The sequence below is a fragment of the Salvelinus alpinus genome, chromosome 9 (genome assembly GCF_045679555.1).
Source record: "Salvelinus alpinus chromosome 9, SLU_Salpinus.1, whole genome shotgun sequence".
Classification (NCBI taxonomy): Eukaryota; Metazoa; Chordata; class Actinopteri; order Salmoniformes; family Salmonidae; genus Salvelinus; species Salvelinus alpinus.
Window position 1 is genome coordinate 77097836 of NC_092094.1, and position 24825 is coordinate 77122660.

The 24825-nt window shown below is 43.0% G+C and overlaps 1 protein-coding gene across 1 annotated transcript; it reads left to right on the top strand.

Annotated features, from left to right (window-relative positions):
* On the top strand, nucleotides 1–24815 carry rtn4ip1 (reticulon 4 interacting protein 1). The gene is made up of 9 exons (XM_071327246.1): nucleotides 1–518; nucleotides 1304–1461; nucleotides 4257–4325; nucleotides 6623–6747; nucleotides 7790–7838; nucleotides 8328–8464; nucleotides 8738–8921; nucleotides 12690–12782; nucleotides 24550–24815. Exons 1-9 carry the CDS (start codon nucleotides 239–241, stop codon nucleotides 24676–24678), a joined length of 1224 nt encoding a protein of 407 aa, XP_071183347.1. The 5' UTR covers nucleotides 1–238; the 3' UTR covers nucleotides 24679–24815.
* Nucleotides 24816–24825: the final 10 nt, after the last annotated feature.

A 24825-nucleotide genomic window follows, 5' to 3' on the forward strand; every position in this document is an offset into this window, starting at 1 on the left:
CAGACGCTGCCAGCAGTAGACGAGGAAGCAGTATTAAGTGCAGAGCTAAGTGAACACTCTCCTTCCAGACTGTAAAAACTATAGTATCTGCAACTTTTCCCATTGTATTGTCTAATGAATGGAAATATTAGATATCAGTCATTGAGCTAATTGTAGTCGCGTGCATGGCTTGATAAATAATGTGCAGAGTACACGATTGAAGAGAAAGTGCATTGACAATTGATATCTGGAGATAATCATGCTTCATTTGAGACAGTTGGCTTGCAGTTGGTGGTCGTGTCTCCTTCACAGTAGAGCACCATGTGTGAAAACATTGGTCCATGGAGATCAGAGGAGACTGTTCAACACCTCAAACAGCCGTATGACAATAATGCCTGCTTGGGTTATCGATAGATACGGCAGCAATGATGTCCTACGGTTCACTAAAAACGCCAGCTTCCCAATCGTCAACTATCCGAATGAAGTCGTCGTTCAAGTTCATGCCGCAGGTCTAAACCCCATTGACGTCAGCATGAGAGGTTGGTGCCTGATAAAGATATGTGGTCTTCTAGCTCGTTTGATTCCCGTGATGTAACTTTTTTTATAGGCTACCTTTTCATTGTTCATGTCAGTGGTTTTCCTATAACCTTCAGTTCTTAGCGAACATAGACTATCAGATATTTTACATATAGCCTGTGCTTGACTTGGGCAGGAGCTCACCGGAGCTGAGTACCAGCACCTCAAATGTTCTACTGCTTAAGCTCCTGTTCCTCTTATAGAATATCAGCTCAACCGTATTGTGGAGCTCCTATACCTATATGAAGACAGATGCAAGACATTTTCACATTTGTGCGCACACCACTAGTGAAAAGGAAATTCAACATCCCTCAGTCTAAACTGCTCTCATTCAGAGTTGACTGAGCATCTGTTTTTTTTGCCATTCAAATATGGTCTGTGTGAGTGAGAGCTATGTGGGCATAATGGATCACACCAGGTAACGAGTTAAGCTCTTCTGACGCAAAGGGAAAGTAGACTGACGCAACGCGTGGTTGAATTGTGAATCATCAAACTCCTTACCCGCTCCCACCACTCAGCGACTGGTAAACCACAGCTAGGCCTATATGTGCTCTTTGAGGAGGTAGGGTGCCTGGACTTCTTCATGGTTACCTCTCGGCATATTCAGTGATGATCTTGCCAGTTAATCTGTGTTCTCATCATTGTGGCCTCTGTTCATAACTGAATCCACACGTCTCCACGTGGACTGTTTTTGTGGTTATTTCTAATTTGGTTAGGCCTAATTTCTGTGTTGTTTCTGCCTTCTCAGGCGGGTATGGGGCTGCCACTATGGCCATGAAGAGAGATCCCCTGAACATCAAGCAGTCGGGCAGTGAGTTCCCCCTCATTCTGGGCCGAGATATGTCCGGAGTCATCATGGAGTGTGGTCTGGATGTGACACCAGCCTACTTTAAAGAGGGGGATGAGGTAACACAAACACAGGCCCCAGTAGAATAGGGCGACACTTTCTGTCTGTCTGTGCGTGTGTGTGTGTGTGTGTGTGTGTGTGTGTGTGTGTGTGTGTGTGTGTGTGTGTGTGTGTGTGTGTGTGTGTGTGTGTGTGTGTGTGTGTGTGTGTGTGTGTGACTTATAGTATAAATACAATGTGGCTCCACAGTGCCTCTTCATAAAGTCATGTCATTGTAGCATGTTATGACAATGAGGGGCTGTCTGTTTTTTGGCTCTCTGTTAGTGCTTTGTTTACTTAATCCAAGTGCAGCTGAGATGTGGAGTAGCTCATTGTATAATGTTACATTTAATTGCACCCCCTTGGGGCAGTAGCGTAGCCATTAATTGGTTGATGGGTGGGTCAAAAAATATACATCTAACCTGCAATTCTACACATTTTGCCACGGGGCAGAGAGAAACATGTGCAGTTTGATAGCTAATCTCATGCTATTCTACACATTTTGCTATGAGGCTGAGAGAAAATGTTACTGTTTTAAAGCTAATTTCCTTCAATTCTACAGATTTTGCCTTGGGGCAGAGAGGAACATGTGCAGTTTCATAGCTAATCTCATGCTATTCTACAAAGTTTTTCCATGAGGCTGAGTGAAAATGTTGCATATTTAAAGATAATTAAAGCTAAAATATAGCTGTGTTGACTGATAGAAGCACTGGATTATGAGCTGTCTTGTTTGCTAAATTAATAAATGAAGTAGGCAGTGGCATGGTGCATATAGCCATAGAATCACAGTGACATATTGTATTTATCAATACAGTCATATTCGTGGCTTAATGGGGGTGTGACTTACAGTTAGTTGTTTTCAGCCACCCATCCCAAGAGAGTGAATGTCATTCCAGTGCACTGCACTGCTTGCTATGAATTCTATCTGATGGTGTTTGCATGTTTAGGTAAAAAGACAAATAATGTCCTGTTTGGAACACTGGGCGGATTCGATTATGCTGAGTACCGGTCTATGGCCCGTGACGTGAACAAGCAAAAGCCGTGACGGAGGAGAGCCCTTCTCAAATGGAACAGTAATCTGCGCCACTCGGTCATGTTGTCAACAAGGTAGCATGGTGCTTCGTTTCAAACTAGTTTTCATTGTTAAGGCAGATAAAGCGTTTTTATCCAAAGCAATCACTTTTGCATGTGAAAACACAGAATGCTACAGAATATTACTCCTCGTGCTTAATTACGTCACTTTGGTTTTGAGCCAACTTCGCCGTGGGCTTTGAACAGGGCACCTGGCTCGCGCCCGGGAGGCAGCCCGGTTTCAAAACGAATACAATCATCTTTCACCTGGTGTAAAACATACCTACCTGGGTGCCCGGGCCAGATTAATCTAATCCCCTCACTGACAAGTAGAGCATCATCTTTTAATTTTTTTATCTGATTGGGTGGGCCTGGTTCCCCAGTAGGTGGGCCTGTGGCTTGCAGTGAAACACTATCCCATCAAATGGATGTAAATATAACATACACTACATGACCAAGAGTATGTGGACACCTGCTCGTTGAACATCTCATTCCAAAATCATAGGCGTTGATATGGAGTTGGTCCTCCCTTTACTGCTATAACAGCCTCCACTCTTCTGGGAAGGCTGTCCACAAGATGTTGGAACATCGCTACGGGGAGTTGCTTCCATTCAGCCGCTAGCTTTAGTGAGGTTGGGCGATTAGACCTGGCTCGCAGTCGGCGTTCCAATTAATCTCAAAGGTGTTCGATGGGGTTGAGGTTGGGGCTCTGCAGGGCAGTCTCTACAAACCATTTCTGTATGGACCTTGCTTTGTGCACGGGGGCATTGTCATGATGAAACAGGAAAGGGCCTTCCCCAAACTGTTGCCACAAAGTTGGAAGCACAGAATCGTCTACAATGTCATTGTATGCTGTAGCATTAATATTTCCCTTTACTGGAACTAAGGGGCCTAGCCCGAACCATGAAAAACAGCCCCAGACCATTATTCCTCCTCCACCAAACTTTACAGTTGGCACTATGCATTGGGGCAGGTAGCGTTCTCCTGGCATCCACCAAAACCAGATTAGTTCGTTGGACTGCCAGATGGTGAAGCGGGATTCAACACTCCAGAGAATGCTTTCCACTGCTTCAGAGTCCAATGGTGGCGAGCATTACACCACTCCAGCCGACGCTTGGCATTGCTTATGGTAATCCTAGGCTTGTGTGTGGCTGCTCGGCCATGGAAACCCATTTGATTAAGCTCCCAACGAACAGTTCTTGCGCTGACGTTGCTTCCAGAGGCAGTTTGGAAATCTGTAGTGTGTGTTGCAAACGAGGACAGATGATTTTTATGCGCTAAGCGCTTCAGCACTCGGTGGTCCCTTTCTGTGTGTCTTACCACTTCGTGGCTGAGCCGTTGTTGCTTCTAAATATTTCGTTTCCAATTCACAATAACAGCACTTACAGTTGACCGGGGCAGCTCTCACAGGGCAGAAATTTGACGAACTGACATGTTGGAAAGGTGGCATCCTATGACGGTGCCATGTTGAAAGTCACTGAGCTCTTAAGTAAGGCCATTCTACTGACAATGTTTATCTATGGAGATTGCTTGGCTATGTGCTCGATTTTAAACACCTGTCAGCAACGGGTGTGGCTGAAATAGGAGAAACCACTAATTTGAAGGGGTGTCCACATACTTTTGTGTATATAGTGTATATCCAAACAGAGAATAAAAAATGTCACAATATTTGAATCTGTGCCAACCATGCAGGGTCATACTAGTGCATGGTTGGTTAAGCCATTGTTGTATTTTTTCTTCTCAGGTGTGGGCGGCCATTCCCCCATGGAAACAAGGCAGCCTGGCTGAGTTTGTGGTGTTGAGTGCAAATGAGGTACTGTTTTGTTTCTGACCTGTTTATGTTGTATTTATTTATTTATTACCAAAACCACTGTTTGCTTATTTCTACATTGTACATGCAAATATGTGTACGAGTAGTTAACATTTCAGTTGAACTACTATATATTTTTTAAATCTCACTTTCTTTACCACTACCAGGGATACTCTGCTTTCTCTTGCATGTTCAAGAGACAATGCACAGTAGTGTTTGGATACCTTGGTATAGGCAATACTAGGTATCTCTTGTGAGCTAAATTATGTGGCTAGGCTGGAATGGACTTTTGGGATAGACTACAATTGGTCTCAGATTTGAGAAGAAAAGCTGCAGGCAGTGTGGTTGCTGATCAGTGAGGCATGGTCATTAATGGCTTCAGTGTTTCCCCTTTGATAAGTGTGGGTGTGGCCAATAGAGTGGTTTTAGAGGTGCTCTTTACATTTCAAAATTGTAAAGCTAATTTCCTGCAATTCTACACATTTTTCCATGGGGCAGAGACAACATTTCACAGTTTCAAAGATAGTTTCCTGAAATTCTATGCATTTATTTATGGGGCTGAGAGAAAATGTGCAGTTTTAAAGCTAATTTCCTGCAGTTCAACACATTTTCCCATGGCTTATTCCGTGTTCTGTCAAACATGACATTTTTTAAATTTTATATTCTCCCCGATTTAGGTCATTGTTAGTTCTCAACTATTAAAAAAAATAAAAAAAATAATGCTCCATTATTAACTCTTGGCGTTCTCTCAACCAACTTAATGAGGTAGTCACCTGGAATGCATTTCAATTGCAAGGTATTTCAATTGCCTTGTTAAAAGTTAATTTGTGGAATTTCTTTCCTTCTTAATCTGTTTGAGCCAATCAGTTGTGTTGTGACAAGGTAGGGGTGGTATACAGAAGACAGCCCTATTTGGTAAAATACCAAGTCCATATTATGGCAAGAACAGCTCAAATAAGCAAAGAGAAATTGCAGTCCATCATTACTTTAAGACATGAAGGTCAGTCAATACGGAACATTTCAAGAACTTTGAAAGTTTCTTCAAGTGCAATCACAAAAACCATCAAGCATTATGATGAAACTGACCCTCATGAGGACCGCCACAGGAAAGGAAGACCCAGAGTTACCTCTGCCGCAGAGGATAAGTTCAGTAGACTTTCCAGCCTCAGAAATTGCAGCCCAAATAAATGCTTCACACATCTCAACATCAACTGTTCAGAGGAGAATGCATGAATCAGGCCTTCATGGTCAAATTGCTGCAAAGAAACCACTACTAAAGGACACCAATAATAAGAAGATACTTGCTTGGGCCAAGAAACACAAGCAATGGAAATCTGTCCTTTGGTCTGATGAGTCCAAATGTGTGATTTTTGGTTCCAACTGCCATGTCTTTGTGAGATGCAGAGTAGGTGAACGGATGATCTCCGCATGTGTGGTTCCCACCGTGAAGCACAGAGAAGGAGGTGTGGGGGTGCTTTGCTGGTGACACTGTCTGTGATTTATTTAGATTTCAAGGCACACTTAACCAGCATGGCTACAACAAGCCATTTGTTTTTCAATAATGACCCAACACACCTCCAGACTGTGTAAGGGCTATTTGACCAAGAAGGAGAGTGATGGAGTGCTGCTTCAGATGACCTGGCCTCTACAATCACCCAACCTCAACCCAATTGAATGAAAAGCAGCCAACAAGTGCTAAGCATATGTGGGAACTCCTTCAAGACTGTTGGAAAAGCATTCCAGGTGAAGTTGGTTGAGAGAATGCCAAGAGTGTGTAAAGCTTTCATCAAGCCAAAGGGTGGCTATTTGAAGAAACTCAAATATAAATATATTTTGATTTGTTTAACACTTTTGGTTACTTCATAATTCCAAATGTGTTATTTCATAGTTTTGATGTCTTCACTATTATTCTACAATGTAGAAAATAGTAAAAATAAAGAAAAACCCTTGAATGGTGTGTCCAAACTTTTGACTGGTACTGTATGTATAAATAATGTGGCGGTGCGCCCCTGCTAAATGCATTTAGGGGAAACGCTGCCCTTTCTATGTGAAGAGGAGGAGAAATTAGGACTGCAGACAGATTAGTCAGCTTTTACGTGGCATCATAATGCATCACTTTTAATGGGTGATTACTGAACCGTTTCAGATAGTGACAGGTTTGGTGGGAGGTTTGTCAGGCTCAAGGTGGAAGTTGATCTCGGATCAGATTTCTCTTCCCCCTAATCCTTACCTCAACCTTTTGACATATGGACAGATATTTGTGACCTACTTCTGAGTGTGCCATTTTGTGTCCGTGTCAGGTGTCCAAAAAGCCCAAATGTCTGAGTCACATAGAGGCGGCGGCTGTTCCTTACGTGGCTGCCACAGCCTGGTCTGCCCTAGTCAACACAGGAGGCCTCAACAAGGACAACTGTGCCAAGAAACGGCAAGTACACACATGCACACTCTCTCTCACACACATACACACACACACACACACACACACACGTTTCCTGCCACTTTGAGTTCAAGTTGTCTCTTTCCCCTTCTAACCTATGCTGTTGTCCATATTCATATAAAATACTTCTCGTGTCTTTGATCTAGTTCAGTATTCAACTTGGTTATTTCATAAAAATCCTGTCTCTATGAGGCCTGTGGGTAATGAGCATGTGGAGGGAATTGTACTGTGGGCGAGGTTGGTTCTTTGGAAACGGGCTTCATCAGTGGTTGGAATGGCACTGGACTCTGAAGCACCTGGTTCACATGCAACATATAGAACAATTGGACACATTTTTGTGTACAACTTTGATAAACACTGAGTGTACAAAACATTAGGAACACCTGCTCTTTCCATGACAGACTGGCCAGGTGAATCCAGGGGAAAGATATGATCCTTTATTGATTTCAGTTGTTAAATCGACTTTAATCTGTATAGATGAAGGGGAGGAGACAGGTTAAAGAATTATTTTTAAGCCTTGAGACAATTGAGACATGGATTGTGTATGTGTGACATTCAGAGGGTGAATGGGCAAGACAAAATATTTAATGCCTTTGAACAGGGTTTGGTAAGGGTGCCTGGTGCACTGGTTTGAGTGTGTCAAGAACTGCAAAGTTGCTATGTTTTTCACGTTTCCCGTGTGAATCAAAAATGGTCCACCACCCAAAGGACATCCAGTCAACTTGACGAAACTGTGGGAAGCATTGGAGTCAACATGGGCCAGCATCCCTGTGGAACGCTTTCGACACCTTGTAGAGTCCATGCCTCAACGAATTGAAGCTGTTCTGAGGGCGAAAGGGGATGCAACTCAATATTGGGCAGGTGTTCCTAATGTTTTGTACACTCAGTTAAATGTGTGTTTTGTACACACGTGAAATGTACATCAAAGTCAAACACAAAAACCTGGATTAGTGAAGGACATACTTTTGTCTCCATTATGATTCTGTGTTTACTTCTGTGTTTTAATCCGGTGTTTTTCGTCCTCATACAGCATTCTGATCCTGGGAGGTTCAGGAGGAGTCGGAACATTTTCCATACAGGTGATTATGCGGCTGATGATAACCATGATGCTCTCATTCTGTAGATTCATGACTTCATCTTCAATGTGACTCTGTTTTACTTTCAATCTTAGGTATTCAAACCACATCGCAGTGACGATAGCTGCATGGTCATAATACAAAACAATGGTGGAAAAGAAAGATCCTTGATAATAAACAAACAATTATATTATCTAAGTTCTGTTCCATGGACAGCTGTTTATAATTATGTCAGTGATGTTATACACTCGTCTTGGATCGGGTGTCCTAGTGTGCCACTTCAGCCTTTTGCTGTGACCTCAATCTGCACTTGTATCTTACATGAGGGATTCAGTGCTGGTTCATCTGATCTCTCCTGTTATAAGAGATGATATGTGTACCGGCTGCACCCTCGCTCACTTCTATTACACAAGTCTTACTGATATTATCAACATCATTCCAGGTACCCGCAAAGAGTGTGATGATGATGTAGATCCCGTTTTCTCGTCTCAGATGCTCAAGGCCTGGGGAGCCCATGTGACAGTAACCTGCTCCCAGAATGCCGAGCGGCTGGTGAGGGGTCTAGGGGCGGATCACGTGGTGGACTACACAGCTGGGCCTGTTGAGGTGCCCCTGAGGGCGCTGGAAAAGTGAGCCCGCCCACGAACACACTCACCTTTTCCCTTGTCACACAGAAGCACATGCAGACACACAGAAGCACATGCAGACACACTTTAAAACCTCCATGGTGGCATTTATCTGAATAGGATGAGGAGTGTTCCCCATTGGTCAGTTTGCTGCAAGGCTTGGGCACATCTCTCTCATAGCCACAGTCAACTCTCATTGGTGTGTGGGAAAATGACTCTCCATATAACGAAATGAACTCTCTCTCCATCTCTCTCTACCTCTCCCCCCTGTCCTAGGTTTGATCTGGTTCTGGATAATGTGGGCGGGGACACAGAGAGCTGGGCGCTGGGCCTGCTGAAGCCGTGGTGCGGCGCCAAGTATGTAACACTGGTAACGCCCTTCCTCTGTAACACTGACCGGCTAGGTATCGCTGATGGAATGCTCCAGACCGGGGTCACCGTGGCATCCAAGGCCCTCAAGGTAACTGTGGCAGCATTTCTGTATTTAATTTTCTGTGTCCTTTATTTATACAGGTGATCACAGAACCATCAAACCTGTCAAAAGTTTGGACACACCTACTCATTTAAAGGATTTTATAAATTTTTACTATTTTATACATTGTAGTATAATATTGAATACATCAACACTATGAAATAAAACATATGGAATCATGTAGTAACCAAAAAAGTCAAAACAAATCAAAATATATTTTTTTATTATAGATGCTTCAAGGTAGCCACTCTTTGCACTGATGACAGCTTTGCACACTCTTAGCATTCTCTCAACCAGCTTCACCTGGAATGCTTTTCCAACAGTCTTGAAGGAGTTCCCACATATGCTGAGCACTTTTTGGCTGCTTTTCCTTCACTTTGCAGTCCAATTCATCCCAAACCATCTCAATTGGGTTGAGGTCGGGTGATTGTGGAGGCCAGATCATCTGATGCAGCACTCCATCACTCTCCATCTTGGTCAAATAGTCCTTACACAGCCTGGAGGTGTGTTTTGGGTCATTTTCCTTTTGAAAAACAAATGATAGTCCCACTAAGCGCAAGCAGATGGGATGGCATATCGCTGCAGAATGTTATGGTAGCCATGCTGGTTAAGTGTGCCTTGTCTGATAAATAAATCACTGACAGTGTCATCAGCAAAGGACCATCACACCTCCTCCTCCGTGCTTCACGGTGGGAACCACACATGCGGAGATCATCTGTTCACCTACTCTGCATCTCACAAAGACATGGCAGTTGGAACCAAAAATCACACATTTGGACTCATCGGACCAAAGGACAGATTTCCATTGCTTGTGTTTCTTGGCCCAAGCAAGTCTCTTCTTATTATTGGTGTCCTTTAATAGTGGTTTCTTTGCAGCAATTTGACCACGAAGGCCTGATTCATGCATTCTCATCTGAACAGTTGATGTTGAGATGTGTGAAGCATTTATTTTGGGCTACAGTTTCTGAGGCTGGTAACTCTACTGAACTTGTCCTCTGCAGCAGAGGTAACTCTGGGTTTTCCTTTCCTGTGGTGGTCCTCATGAGGGCCAGTTTCATGATAGCGCTTGATGGTTTTTGCGACTGCACTTGAAGAAACTTTCAAAGGTCTTGAAATGTTCCGTATTGACTGACCTTCATGTCATAAAGTAATGATGGACTGTCATTTGTCTTTGCTTATTTGAGCTGTTCTTGCTATAATATGGACTTGGTCTTTTACCAAACAGGGCTATCTTCTCTATACCACCATTACCTTGTCACAACACAACTGATTAGCTCAAAAACATTAAGAAGGAAAGAAATTCCACAAATTAACTTTTAACAAGGCACACCTGTTAATTGAAATGCATTCCAGGTGACTACCTCATGAAGCTGGTTGAAAGAATGCCAAGAGTGTGCAAAGCTGTCATCAAGGCAAAAGGTGGCTACTTTGATGAATCTCAAATATAAAATATATTTTGATTAGTTTGTTATCACTTTTTTGGTTACTACAAGATTCCATATGTGTTATTTCATAGTTGTGATGTCTTCACTGTTATTCTACAATGTAGAAAATAGTACAAATTCAGAAAAACCCTTGAATGAGTGTGTCCAAACTTTTGACTGGTACTGTATAAGACCTCTGCCTTGAACATGTGCGGTAAAGCACTTACAAGACATCTGCAGTGTCCCCTTATAAAGCAAAAACCCATCTCACTCCCCTTGCTTGTCATCTCACCCCGACAGAGTGACACTGGCATCCTGTTGGCATTTTGTGGTGTACAGACCGCAATATGTGCAATGCATTTGAGGCTTTGTGCGTGCCAAGTGTCTTCTTCTTACTCCCACTCACCACACAATACCCATAGAACTACAGATAACTCTATGTTTAAGTGAGTCTTATCAGGGAGAACCAGAACTGTGATGTGCGGATTGCATTCATTGAATACAGCACTGCTGGAATACTGTAGAACTTCTAGGCTGAAGTAGGACTTGGAACACATTGTACTCCAGTGCCATAAGGTTCTCACTTTATCAGTACTGTAATAGTATCTAGTAACATAAATGGAAAAACATTGACTCTGGGGAAATAGAAACTGAAGACAAGGTGGGTGTGTGAAGACATGGTTTGGGGGAACCCCATGGAAACATGCACCGTTATTCTCCCCCACTATAGGTAGAGTGGCACGGTGGAGTTGTACCATGGGGTTTGTCCCGGGACAGTGTTGACAGTAGAACGTGTCAGACCTTGGCTAGAATATAGAAGATATGGGGGAAGTTAAATCAACACACTTTATCAACACCCCATACTGTCTATCACTTTTTGAACACCCACTGGTCTCCCCCTCTTTCTCCCCTCTATCCCTTAATGTCTCTCTCCGCTCTCTAAAACGTATGATCTCTCATTTCCAAGACATAGATTTGGTTCATGTTTAAATGTTTAAATGTTTACCGTTTGGTGGTTAGATACTTTGGAGGCGTATTTTGTTTGACTATTACTAACACAGACAGTGTATGTTCACCTGGTTTGTTAGGTGTCAAAATGAGTTCCAAAGGAACCGAGGTTATCTTATTCACACACACACACACACACACACACACACACACACACAGTGGCTCTCCTAAACATCTCTTTCTCCATCCAACCATTGCAACTCTGTTAACTGTGGTTTGTATGTGGCAATGGAGCAGAAGATTGGTCACCGGTAGAATAAAGCACTGAATGCAATAACTCAAAAGTGGAAAGTAATGAATGACGGATGTAGTCTGTGGGTTAAGACAGGAAATAACCCAACCTCTCAGTTCCAACATTTCTTTCTCCGCAAACTCTTAGTGCTCATAGTGCACGCACAGTGTAATCAGAACTAAAGTGCAGACAACCGGTTTGCCAGTCGAAGTTGTCCTCATTTAAAATATAATCTCCCTAGATGCTTTATGTTGAGGAACCTTCTCCTGGACCACGCCCCCCTTGAGACACCACCCACAAACCCTAGCACTCAGCCATCTCCTTTTTCCATTTGGAATGTGGCCGGGAATCCCATCTCGATGCTGGGAAAAATAATGGATAGGGAATGCCTTCATGAAAGAGGGGCGCTCCACGCCCTGTCGCCTGACAAACTTTGACAATTAGACAGTCCTCTTTGGGTTAAAATGTCACCTCATAAAAAAAAAAAAGTGCTTTGTGTGTATGGTGTCTAGGATAGAAGGCAGTTGTTGATACAGCCAGGGATGCCGTTGTCTGTGTGGGTTGGTGTCTTGCCTTTTGTGTGCCAACACTGCCTCACAATGGTATAGTGAGTGATCGACAGCAGAATAATAAAACCAATGCATTTGTAATGAAGAGCATTATAAACCACGGATATACCACATGCAACGAAGGCAAATGTAACCAGAGATTCAGACAAAGTTGCTCATCTGCATATGCATGTTTCTATTTTACAGGCCACTAGTTAGGAGTGATTTATAAACTGGTAATAATCTCAACCTAATTATGGACTGATAAATTTGTATGTGAAGTTTGTAGTTTGTTTAAGTTTATATATAGTACATCTGAGACATATATCTTTACTTAAGAATCTGCATTTAAGTCTGTATGGGTGGACAACAACACCAACAGTCTGTGTATGGGTGGACAACAACACCAACAGTCTGTGTATGGGTGGACAACAACACCAACAGTCTGTGTATGGGTGGACAACAACACCAACATCAATGTCTTTGTTTTATTTGAGTGTACAAAACCTTGTTCATCTCCCTTTTTATCCTTTGTCGCTCCTAGCATTTATCCAAGGGAGTGCACTATCGCTGGGGGATGTTTGCACCCAACGGACTTGCCCTGGATGACATCAGCGAGATGGTGGATGCAGGAAAGGTACTGTTCAGTCTTGGCGTTTACTTTCTCAGTTGAGCCACCAGCTGTTTACCCTTTTATAAGAGTAATCAAGCTGAATAACAGGTGCTGAAAGCATCCTGACTGAATGGTTATTAGTATAATAATAAACTATGCAACCATCCAAGAAATGTTGAATACTTACAAAGACTAACAGAGAATGTGACGGTTCATGGTCTTTGGATTTGATGAAAACCTCTGTTCCACTTGACTTGTAACCTGACTTTTGTAATCTGAATCAAACTAAGAGAAATGTAAATGTTGAAGGAATTAACAGAATTGAACCACGTTCTTTATATGGCAGTTTTGGCCTTGGCAAAACACTTACTGCCAAATACGATCTCTCACAACAACAAGGAAGGTGATTTGTAAGAATGCTAATGAAAAAACACAATTTGAAGTCAAATGATACAATTTCACTGTAGAATGTACATTATGTACATTATTTATAGTCCATGAAATCAAAGTCCAGTAGGCTGACTTAGCTGCCAGAAACATATAGTTTGATGACGACGCCCTTCTGTGGCTGAAGCCTCTGTGTTTCCAGGGAGTTGGGGCCCAGGCAGTCCAAACTCGAGCTGGTCACAAACCAGGAAGTGAACACAGCCCCAGGAGTGTAGGAAGGCCAGGATGGGGTGATGGCAGGGCTTGGTAAAAGGTGGAGGAGGAGAAGGGGATGGAGGAAGTGTTGGAAGTTGAAGCTGCCAAAAAGGAGGGTTTCCTCTCTAGACCGGGAGTGACTGAGGGAGAGGAAGAGATCCAAGCTGGAGCTTTTGAGTTTCCCCTTTTCCCCCCTGTGGATCCCCCTGTCCATTTGGTCTGGTCTGATAATGTGCCCTGCCCTCTACAGACATGCTCTGTTAAGGGCTGAGTTCTTTGCTGTATTTGACAACAGGTGTTCCAGGTAGTGTCATCACCAGAAACATGAGTAGCCTCTGCAGCCCCTGTGATGCTTCACCACTGCCCACAATCAGACTCTGCAAAATGTCTCCCTGGAGTGTTTGCATGTGTCTCCATGGCAAGGGCCACTTCCTGTCCGGACAGGAAGTGATTTGTGTGTGGCTGCAGTGACCTCACATCTAAATCCACCAATGAGATGTTGGGAGCCCATCAGGGCAGGTAGAGACTCCTGTCTTTCTCATCATCACTTTCCTGTCATCGTCCTCTGAACTGAACTTCTAGAACACAACTCTCCAGAATCTGACCCCCCTACCCCAAGGGACTTCAGGTAGGGCATACTGATTTTTAAAACATTTATTTAACCTTTGTTTAGCTAGTCAGTGAAGAACAAATTCTTATTTACAATGACTGCCTACCCGGGCCAAACCTGGACGACGCTGGGCCAATTGTGCGCCACCCTATGGGACTCCCAATCACGGCCGGATGTGATGCAGCCTGGATTCGAACCAGGGACTGCAGTGATGCCTCTTGCACTGAGATGCAGTGCCTTAGACCACTGCGCCACTCGGGAGCCCACTGGTCTGGCGATCTCTATGTCCATGAAGGAGGCTGGCTGCAGGGCGGAAGAACAGTGTCCTCTGCCACCAAAGAAGATGTGGCGGAACTGGCCGAGGGCAACGTAGCCAGAAGAGCAGCAACAGGCTGGAATGCACCTTCCTCCACCCTGGTCCCCCAGTCACAAGCCTTAGTCCCTCCTTGGACATGGGCTGCTATTTGGATTCTTCTGGTTTGGGCTTCAGCATCAACAGTGGGTCTCAGAACCACCCAGACTGATTCAGAGCCTGGGGCCTGCGCTGGCCGCCATGCTGCTGTAACCGGGATCGCTATTCCCATACGAAGGCATTCTGAATGACGGATAGGTGAAGGCTGTTGACTTGGTGAGGAGTGCAGCTATGTGCAACTCCGAATGTAGCAGTTTTCTCTCAAAGAGGGAAGGAAATTCATCTGTAAAACTTGCCCCGCTTCAGAACACTTATTTGTGTTATCGCACAGTGCCATATCATAGCCTGGCTCTATACTATTGTATTTAAAACATTTTTATTTTATTTAAATTGACCCTATATTTAACTAGGCAAGTCGGTTAAGAACAAATTCTTATTTACAACGACGGCCTACACCGGCCAAACCCAGATGACGCTGGGCCAATTGTGCGCCTCCCTATGGGACTCCCAATCATGGCCAGGGATCGAGCCAGGGTCTGTAGTGACGACTCTAGCACTGAAATGCAGTGCCTTAAACTGCTGCGCTATTCGGGAGCCCTCGTAGCATCAGTTTTACTGCACTTTTAGGCTTTAAAGTATATCAGCTATACAATGAAAGTGGGACCAGTACTCCAGGTCAAGGCATAGCATCATATTGTAGGTCTATTTCATGTGTCGCAAGAAAGCATGTGTGAATACCTTTCAAAGGTTGTTGTGATATAGTGTTGTGTAATTGAAAATGGAACAAATAGTGTTTTCTCATTGCAATTTTATTCTGCAAAAGGGAAGTACAAATCATGACAAAAGGGTCAAACAGGAATCAATTCAGTAGGAGTTGCCAGTTGGGCATCTGGGCAAGACACAGGGGTTAACACCCCCTAGTCCCTACTCTTGGTGAATGTTCCATGGGATCCTCAGTGGCCATTGTCAAGACTCTGGCCGGTATCATTTACAGCATCTGAAAGGGAAAGCATCCAATAGATTTGGTTTGGAAAAATACGCAACACCAACATTTATAGCTGTATATAAAACATTGAATATTACCAACCTGGCCTCTGGAAATTCTAGAGATTTGGTACATAAATCTGTTCCCCTCTATTTGGTATGATACATTACTTTACGACCAACTCAGTGGCCTTGTGGTTAGTGTCCGCCCTGAGATTGGAAGGTTGGGAGTTCGATGCCCGGCCGAGTCATACCAAAGACAGTAAAAATGTGAACCAATCCGTCTTTGCTTGGCACTCAGCGTTAAGGATATTGATTGGGGGAAAGGCCCTATGATAGACTAGCGTCCTGTGGGGGCTGTACTTGTACTTCAAGCTGCCTCACGCTACAGAATTAGAAGATAGGCTTCTCCTACGCTTCTGCTAAATTGATTATTGATTAGATTTATTACTACCACTATGCTGCTGTTCATTGATTATTGATTGCCATTAACATTAGTATCTATCGACACTGAACAAAAATATAAACGCAACATGTAAAGTGTTGGTCCCATGTTTCATGAGCTGAAATAAAAGATCCAAGAAATGCTTTCAAATTGTGTTCACAAATTTGTTTAAATCCCTGTTTGTGAGCATTTCTCCTTTGCCAAGATAATCCATCCACCTGACAGGTGTGGCAAATCAAGAAGCTGATTAAACGGCATGATCATTACACAGGTGCAGCTTGTGCTGGGGGCAATAAAAGGCTACTCTAAAATGTGCAGTTTTGTCACACAACACAATGCCACAGATGTCTCAAGTTTTGAGGGAGCGTGCAATTGGCATGCTGACTGCAGGAATGTCCACCAGAGCTGTTGCCAGAGAATTTCATGTTCATTTCTCTACCATAAGCCGCCTCCAATGTTGTTTTTAGAGGATTTGGCAGTACGTCCAACCGGCCTCACAAGACCACGTGTATGGCGTTGTGTGGGCGAGCGGTTTGCTGATGTCAACGTTGTGAACAGAGTGCCCCATGGTGGTGTTGGGGTTATGGTATGGGCAGGCATAAGCTACGGACAACCAACACAATTGCATTTTTATCGATAGAAATTTGAATGCACAGAAATACCATAACGAGATCCTCAGGCCCATTTTTTTTCAAGGTATCTTTGACCAACCGATGCATATCTGTATTCCCAGTCATTTGAAATCCATAGATTAGGGCCAAGCAAATGTATTTTAATTGAATGATTTCCTGATTTGAACTGTAACTCAGTAAAATCTTTGAAATTGTTGCATGTTTCATTTATATTTTTGTTCATTATATCCACTATTACTCCTGTTTATATTACTGTTTACTCAGTTTACAAAAGTATGTGAAACCTTTGGAATTACCTGGATTTCTGCATAAATTGGTCATAAAATCTCATTTGATCTTCATATAAGTCACAACAATAGACAAACACAGTGTGCTTAAACTAACACTCAAACGATTATACGTTTTCATGTCTTTATTGAACACATTGTGTAAACATTCACAGTGCAGGCTGTAAAAAGTATGTGAACCCTTGGATTTAATAACTGGTTGGACCTCCTTTGGCAGCAATAACCTCAACCAAACGTTTTCTGTAGTTGCGGATCAGACCTGCACAACGGTCAGGGGGAATTTTGGACTGTTCTTCTTTACAAAATTGTTTCAGCTCAGCAATATTCTTGGGATGTCTGGTGTGAACCGCTCTCGATGTCATGCCACAGCATCTCAATCGGGTTGAGGTCAGGACTCCAGAAGGCGTATTTTCTTCTGTTGAAGTCATTCTGTTATTGATTTACTTCTGTGTTTTGGGTCGTTGTCCTGTTGAGCTTCAACTGGTGGACAGATAGGGAAAGGGGGATACCTAGTCAGTTGTACAACTGAATGCATTCAACTGAAATGTGTCTTCCGCATTTAACCCAACCTCTCTGAGTCAGAGAGGTGCGGAGGGCTGCCTTAATCGACATCCACGTCTTCGGCGCCCGGGGAACAGTGGGTTAAATGCCTTGATCAGGGGCAGAACGACCATTTTTTTTTTACCTTGCCAGCTTGGGGATTCGATCCAGCAACCTTTCGGTTACTGGCCCAATGCTCCTACCCGCCAGGCTATCTGCCGCCCCAGATAGCCTTACAAAATGTCTTGATAAACTTGGGAAATAATTTTTCCGTCGATGATAGCAAGCTGTCCAGGCCCTGAGGCAGCAAAGCAGCCCCAAACCATGATGCTCTCTCCACCAGACTATACAGTTTGATGTTGGTGTGCTGTGCCTTTTTTTCTCCACACAACTCAAATGTAGTTATCTGTCCACATAATATTTTGCCAGTAGCCCTGTGGAACATCCAGGTGCTTTTCTATGAACTTCAGACGTGCAGCAATGTTTTTTTTTGGACAGCAGTGGCTTCTTCCGTGGTGTCCTCCCATTTACACCATTCTTGTTTAGTGTTTACGTATCATAGACTCGTTAACAGAGATGTTAGCATGTTCCAGAGATTTCTGTAAGTCTTTGGCTGACACTCTAGGATTCTTCTTAACCTCATTGAGCATTCTGCGTTGTGCTCTTGCAATCATCTTTGCAGGATGGCCACTCCTAGGGAGAGTAGCAACAGTGCTGAACCTACTCGATTTATAGACAATTTGTCTTACCGTAGACTGATGAACATCAAGGCTTTTAGAGATACTTTTCTAACCCTTTCCAGCTTTATGCAAGTCAACAATTCTTAATCTTAGGTCTTCTGAGATCTGTTTTGTTCCAGGCATGGTTCACATCAGGCAATGCTTCTTATGAATAGCAAACTCAAATTTTGTGAGTTTTTTTTTTATAGGGCAAGGCAGCTCTAGCCAACATCTCCAATCTCGTCTCATTGATTGGACTCCAGGTTAGCTGACTCCAATTAGCTTTTGGAGAAGTCCTTAGCCTAGGGGTCACATACTTTTTCCAACCTACACTGTGAATGTTTAAATGATGTATTCAATATAGACAAGAAAAATACAATAATCTGTGTGTTATTAGTTTAAGTGTTTGTCTATTTTATGACCAATTTATGCAGAAATCCAGGTCATTCCAAAGGGTTCACATACTGTTTATTGCCAATGTATATATTACCATTAGTATATTACCTTAAGTATTTATGTATTCCTGCTACCAGTCACTTTTCATCCATGTTTACATGTAAATCCGCCTATCACGCCTACACTGCCACTCTTGCACAATACACACACCCACCACCTATGCTGCTGCCATACAGTTTACTCTTATTATTATGATTTCTCCTGCCAGTTACTTTATCCTAATCCCTGCCTACATGTACATATCTACACTATATACAAAAGTATGTGGACACCCCTTCAAATGAGTGGATTTGACTATTTCAGCCACACCCGTTGCTGACAGGTGTATAGAATCGAGCACACAGTCATGCAATCTCCATAGACAAACATTGACAGTAAAATGGCCGTACTGAAGAGCTCAGTGACTTTCAACGTGGCACTGTCATAGGATGCCACCTTTCCAACAAGTGAGTTTGTCAAATGTCTGCCCTGCTAGAGCTGCCCCGGTCAACTGTAAGTGCTGTTATTGTGAAGTGGAAATGTCTAGGAGCAACAACGGCTCCGCCGCGAATCGGTAGGCCACACAAGCTCAAAGAATGGCACCGCCGAGTGCAGAAGTGCGTATCATGTAAAAATCGTCCAAGGTGCCCCTGGAAGCAACTAGAACTGTTTGTCGGGAGCTTCATGAAATGGGTCTCCATGGCCGAGCAGCCACACACAAGCCTAAGATCACCATGCTCAATGCCAAGTGTCGGCTGGAGTGGTGTAAAGCTCGCCGTCGTTAGACTCTGAAGCAGTGGAAACGCATTCTCTGGAGTGATGAATCACGCTTCACCATCTGGCAGTCCGACGGACGAATCTGGGTTTGGCGGATGCCAGGAGAACGCTACCAGCCCAACTGCATAGTGCCAACTGTAAAGTTTGGTGGAGGAGGAATAATGGTCTCGGGCTGTTTTTCATGGTTTGGACTAGGCCCCTTAGTTCCAGTGAAGGGAAATCTTAACTCCACAACAATGACTTTACTTGCTCATCGCACTCTAGCGTCTCCTTGTGACGGGTCTGGCACCTGTAGGCTGACCTTGGTCGTCAGGTGAGCGGTGTTTCCTCCGACCCATTGGTGCCGCTGGCTTCCGGGTTAAGCAGGCGGGTGTTAAGAAGCGCGGTTTGGCGTGTCATGTTTTGGAGGACGCCTGACTCGACCGTTGCCTCCCGAGCCCGTTGGGGTTTGCAACGATGAGACAAGATCGAAATTGGGGATAAAATACAACAAAAAATAAATGGTTTGTCGAGATCGGTGTGGAAGAACTTGACTGGCCTGAACAGATCCCTGACCTCAACTCCATCTGACACCTTTGGAATGAATAGGAACGCCGACTACTAGGCGGGCCTAAAACTCAACATCAGTGACCGAACTCACCAATGTTCTTGTGGCTGAATGGAAGCAAGTCCCTGTTCCAACATCTAGTGGAAAGCCTTCCCAGAAGAGTAGAGGCTGTTATAGCAGCAAAGGGGGGACAAACTCCATATTAATGCCCTGATTTTGGAATGAGATGTTCAATGAGCAGGTCTCCACATACTTTTGGTCATGTACTGTACCTCAAATACACCAATCCCTTTTTATTTAACCTTTATTTAACTAGGAAAGTCAATTAAGAACACATTCTTATTTACAATGACGGCCTACTGGGGAACAGTGGGTTAACTGCCTTGTTCAGGGGCAGAACAACAGATTTTTACCTTGTCAGCTCGGGGAATCAATCCAGCAACCTTTCGGTAACTGGCCCAACGCTCTAACCACCTGCCGTGCCAAATTTACCCTGCATATAGCTTCCTCTCTTATTTCTTGTGTATTTGTCAGTGGATGAAAAAGTACCCAATTGTCATACTTGAGTAAAAGTATAGATACCTTTTTAATGAAAATTACTCAAGTAATAGTGAAAGTCAGCCAGTAAAATACTACTTGAGTAACAGTCTAAAAGTATTTGGTTTTAAGTATACTTAAGTATCAAAAGTACAGGTATAAATCATTTAAAATTCCTTATATTAGCAGACAACACCGTTTTCTTGTTTTTAGCCAGGGTCACACTCCAACTCAGACATTATTTACAAAAGATTAATTTGTGTTTTGTGAGTCTGCCAGGCCAGAGGCAATAGGCATGACCACGTGTTCTCTTGATAATTGCTTGAATTTGACAATTTTCCTGTCCTGCTAAGCATTCAAAATGTAACGAGTACTTTTGGTTGTCAGGGAAATGTATGGAGTAAAAAGTTTAAAAAATCTAGGAATGTAGTAAAGTACATTTACATTTACATTTAAGTCATTTAGCAGACGCTCTTATCCAGAGCGACTTACAAATTGGATAAATAGTAAAGTACAGATACCCCAAAAAACTACATAAGTAGTACTTTAAAGTATTTTTACTTAAGTACTTTACACCACTGGTATTTTTCTTATCTTTTCCTCATTAGTTATACTTTTTTATATATTAAATACTGCACTGTTGGGTACTGCTTGCAAGTTATTAAGCATTTCACTGTACTTGAGCATGTGACAAATAAACGTGCCCCTGTGAGATGTTCCGGCTTGCACGAGCCTTGCTATTTACGTTACGTTACATTACGTTATGAATGGAATAGTGGTCAATGCAATATACTATATCATACGAATTAGAGGAGGTATAGTATCATAGGTCGTACCCGTCCGTACAATAGCATACGAATTGGATGGTGTATCTTATCATTTGTCTTGGGAGGACTTATAGTAATAGAGATCTTTCTCGGAGACCAAATTGCTGGTTGCGTCTAACAACAAAGAATAATTACAGTGAGAATTTACGTTGGTGGTTAGGAGAAAATGTACGTAGAACGAAAACAACAAAAGGTTAGAAGAATTTAATAAAAGGTGAATTGGGTTAGGGGAAGGGTAATGCTACACTTGTCGCGGACGCATATCGAACACGCAACCTTAGGGTTGCTACTCGGTCGCAGTATACGCCACCCACCCACCCCCACCAGTCACCCCCTCCCGTCACCCCCTCCCACCCCCACCAGTCACCCCCTCCACCCTCCACTAAGTAATCTTCTGTTTTTAGTAACGATACAAAACGTTCCATATAGTTATTTGAGGAGCAAAGATTTACGTAAAATAGCAAACGTGAGTCCAGTCTGATATTACTGCTATGCATACAGTAATTGGAATGTATTTGAAATTCATAATGGGACGCTACATTTCTGATTTATCAAGTCATTGATAAACTTACACATTCGGCCATGTACATCCCATTTTTCCAATGTTAGTACCACCAGAAGCAAGGCACAAACGAAGGTTTCTGCACCCACCCCCACTAATGAAACATAAGTGTAGAGATGCAGATGCCTCTTGTATTCCACCTGGAATTACCAGAAAAATGTCAATCTCATTATTTCCTACCATTATAGCACATTTATCAAGTTTTTAAAATAGTTTTTACAGTTTATAGTTTTTACATTTTACAAAAACAGTAAAAAAAATAAAAATCTGTTCAACTGTATAATCGAAGCTGAGTTAGAGGAGCTGTTGCACATATACTGCCTTTTTAAGAATGAATTTGATTTGACTTACAAGCAATGACTAAAAGAGCCACTAGCATGAAGATCATCAGGCAGTTCATGGTCTGAATATGACTCTCCGTTTAGAAGAATGCAACGAAGCTGAATTGCAAATGTATTTTCCAATCTCTGTGTTGTTCTTTTATGACCTGATTTTAGTGCCATCCCTATTTAGGGGTGGAGATGATTGTGGTCCAATTGAATGAAAGAGTCTTATCTGATCAGTCAATAAACAGTAGTACTAATTATTAACATTTCTTTCATGTTAAATATTAGCCACTGTCAGTATCGACCGTAAGTAGGCCTAATAACCACATATTCAACTCTCAATTTACTGTTTGTTTCCTTCAGTTGGTATAGCCTACATTATAATTCCATTTATTTCCATTGTTTCATTTACTTTCATTTGCTTCCTCTGTTAACACGTCACTGCTGTGTGGTTGTAGCTGAGGATCATTAGTAACAGTTTAAAATATAAAAATAATCAAATACATGTAGGCTAATTTCAATCTTTATGGAGCGGAGCCCAGACCAAGTCATAACAGTTTGAACCCCATGGTTAGTGCAGGCAATAGACAAGGTCATTCTACACTATTCTGCCTATTATAATTCTATGCTCACTAACCTTCCAACATTACCATGGGTTGAAGAACTGAATGTGGACATTTTCAGGGTGACAAATATGCATATTTAGATGGCTTTCTTTTATTCCCTAATATTCTGAACCGTACATGTAGCTGCGGGAAGTAGGGGTGCCCTAAAAAAATTCAGAATTACAACCACAGAGAATTAGACACAGGTGAACGCTCACTCACTCTCTCAGCAGACAGACAGTAGGTAACTAAGCCATAGTCTTATCTAGGACCTATAGTGGAGCAGATGGTTGTGACTTGATCATCTCTGCCTGTGTTGACATAAAAGGGTGAGTGAGATGTACAAAAGACCTGGATGGGTCTTTGCCCAAAGGGGGGATGTGACACACTTCACTGTGAGTGTATGTGTGTCTCCCAGCAGGTCAGTGGGCACCCACTTCATTACTCTATACAGAGTTTTTGTAAAGCTGAAGACAGCCATGAAATTATTTCTAGCATGTTAGCAGATACCCATAGACTTTGTCATTGCGCAATTGCTAGTTAGCGTTGGCTCACGAAATACCTCTGCCTTCCTTAATACTTTACACAGAGACATGAAAATGGTTTCCACGATTTCAGCTGACTCTGGGGAAGTAGATAATCCTGAAATATCCCTTTGATATGGTTAGGTAATATCATATTGCGCCTATTGATTCAAGGGTGAAAATATATTGGTCAATAGTGGCACCATTACATCCGAGTGCCACATTATATTTGTCAATAGATGGGGTTTTATGACCCCCTTGGCCAAGTGGAGGAATTAATCGGTACGCTTCAGCCATCAATTGGCTGAATTCACACAAACACACGTACACTACACACACCTCCCGTTCTCCTTTGTCAGACAGACAGTGAGGCAGGCTGGGTTTGGTATGGTCAGACCAGATAATCACCTGCTATGTCGGGGCTGTCCTGACCGGCCAAGATGGAATGCCAGTGTAATCTTGGTGCTAGGCCCTTAATCCGGGCCCTTTGTCAGCCCCCGGGTCCACTCCCCAGCCTGGAAGCGGGACAGATTCCTGTCTCTTGATGGCCTGCCTGGGTTTTATGGAAGCGTTCCACAATGACATCATGGTTCCATTCTGTTCTGATAAAACGGTGATGGCTAGCTTCAGCCTGGCCTGGTCACCAGATCCTCTACAGTTGGTTGTCATGACAGCAAACACAACAGGATGCAAAGGTGTGTGTTGACTCATTACAATGTTAGGTTAGCAACAGACTATGCGATATACTGTGTCAATGATGTCATTTTTTCATGTTTAAAGTAAAACTCATTTTCAAATATACAATACACCTACATGATGAGAGCATCTTAGGCTGAACAGGGTGCTGTTGTGTACAGTGTTGGTGTACGTCGTAGTTTTGTGAAAGATGTCAGTACATCCTCACCACTTCAGTTATAGGTTATCTTCAATCCACACAGAGGTAAGGATCAGGTCATTCTGTGTAGAAGAGGAACCGGTGGCCTAATCATCATCACAGCCATCCTCTCTATTTTTCAATGTAGGCTACTGTGCCGACAGATGCACCATATCTGACTCAACTTTTTCTGTTATTCATTTTCTTTTTTGGAAGATCAATTTGGCCGGGATTCATTCAAAGGCCCGTTGCAGAACTGTGCACTGCACTACCAATAATGCGCCTTTTAAAGGCAATTTCTCAGATGTTTGTGGAGATCAATTCATGCTAAGTGCTGCAGAGATTTTGGCTAAAGTATACATTTTATTTTGAAGGTAAGTGCAATGCACTTGTCGACAACAAGCCTTTGAGTGAATCCCGACCTTTTCCCCTTCACACATGTCTAAAGTCAGGTTTGTTTTTGATTTTTTTTAAACTTCCTGTGACCGCACTTCCTGTTCCTGCAGATCCGTGCGGTGGTGGAGGAGGAGTTTACCTTCTCCCAGGTGCCCCAGGCCATGCTGAAGGTAGAGAAGGGACACGCTCGGGGGAAGACTGTGGTCAAGATCAGCAGCGGAGAGGACTCATCCGAGTAACCAGCGAAATCCTTAGGCATCCATTATGAGAAATTATCCTTTATGATCGTCTGTGCTAAGGCTATGACTGTGTGTCTGTCTGAGAAGAGGCTGCCTGTTGTAGCTATGTGATAAGTAAAACGTATTCAAGTCCTTGACCTTGTGATC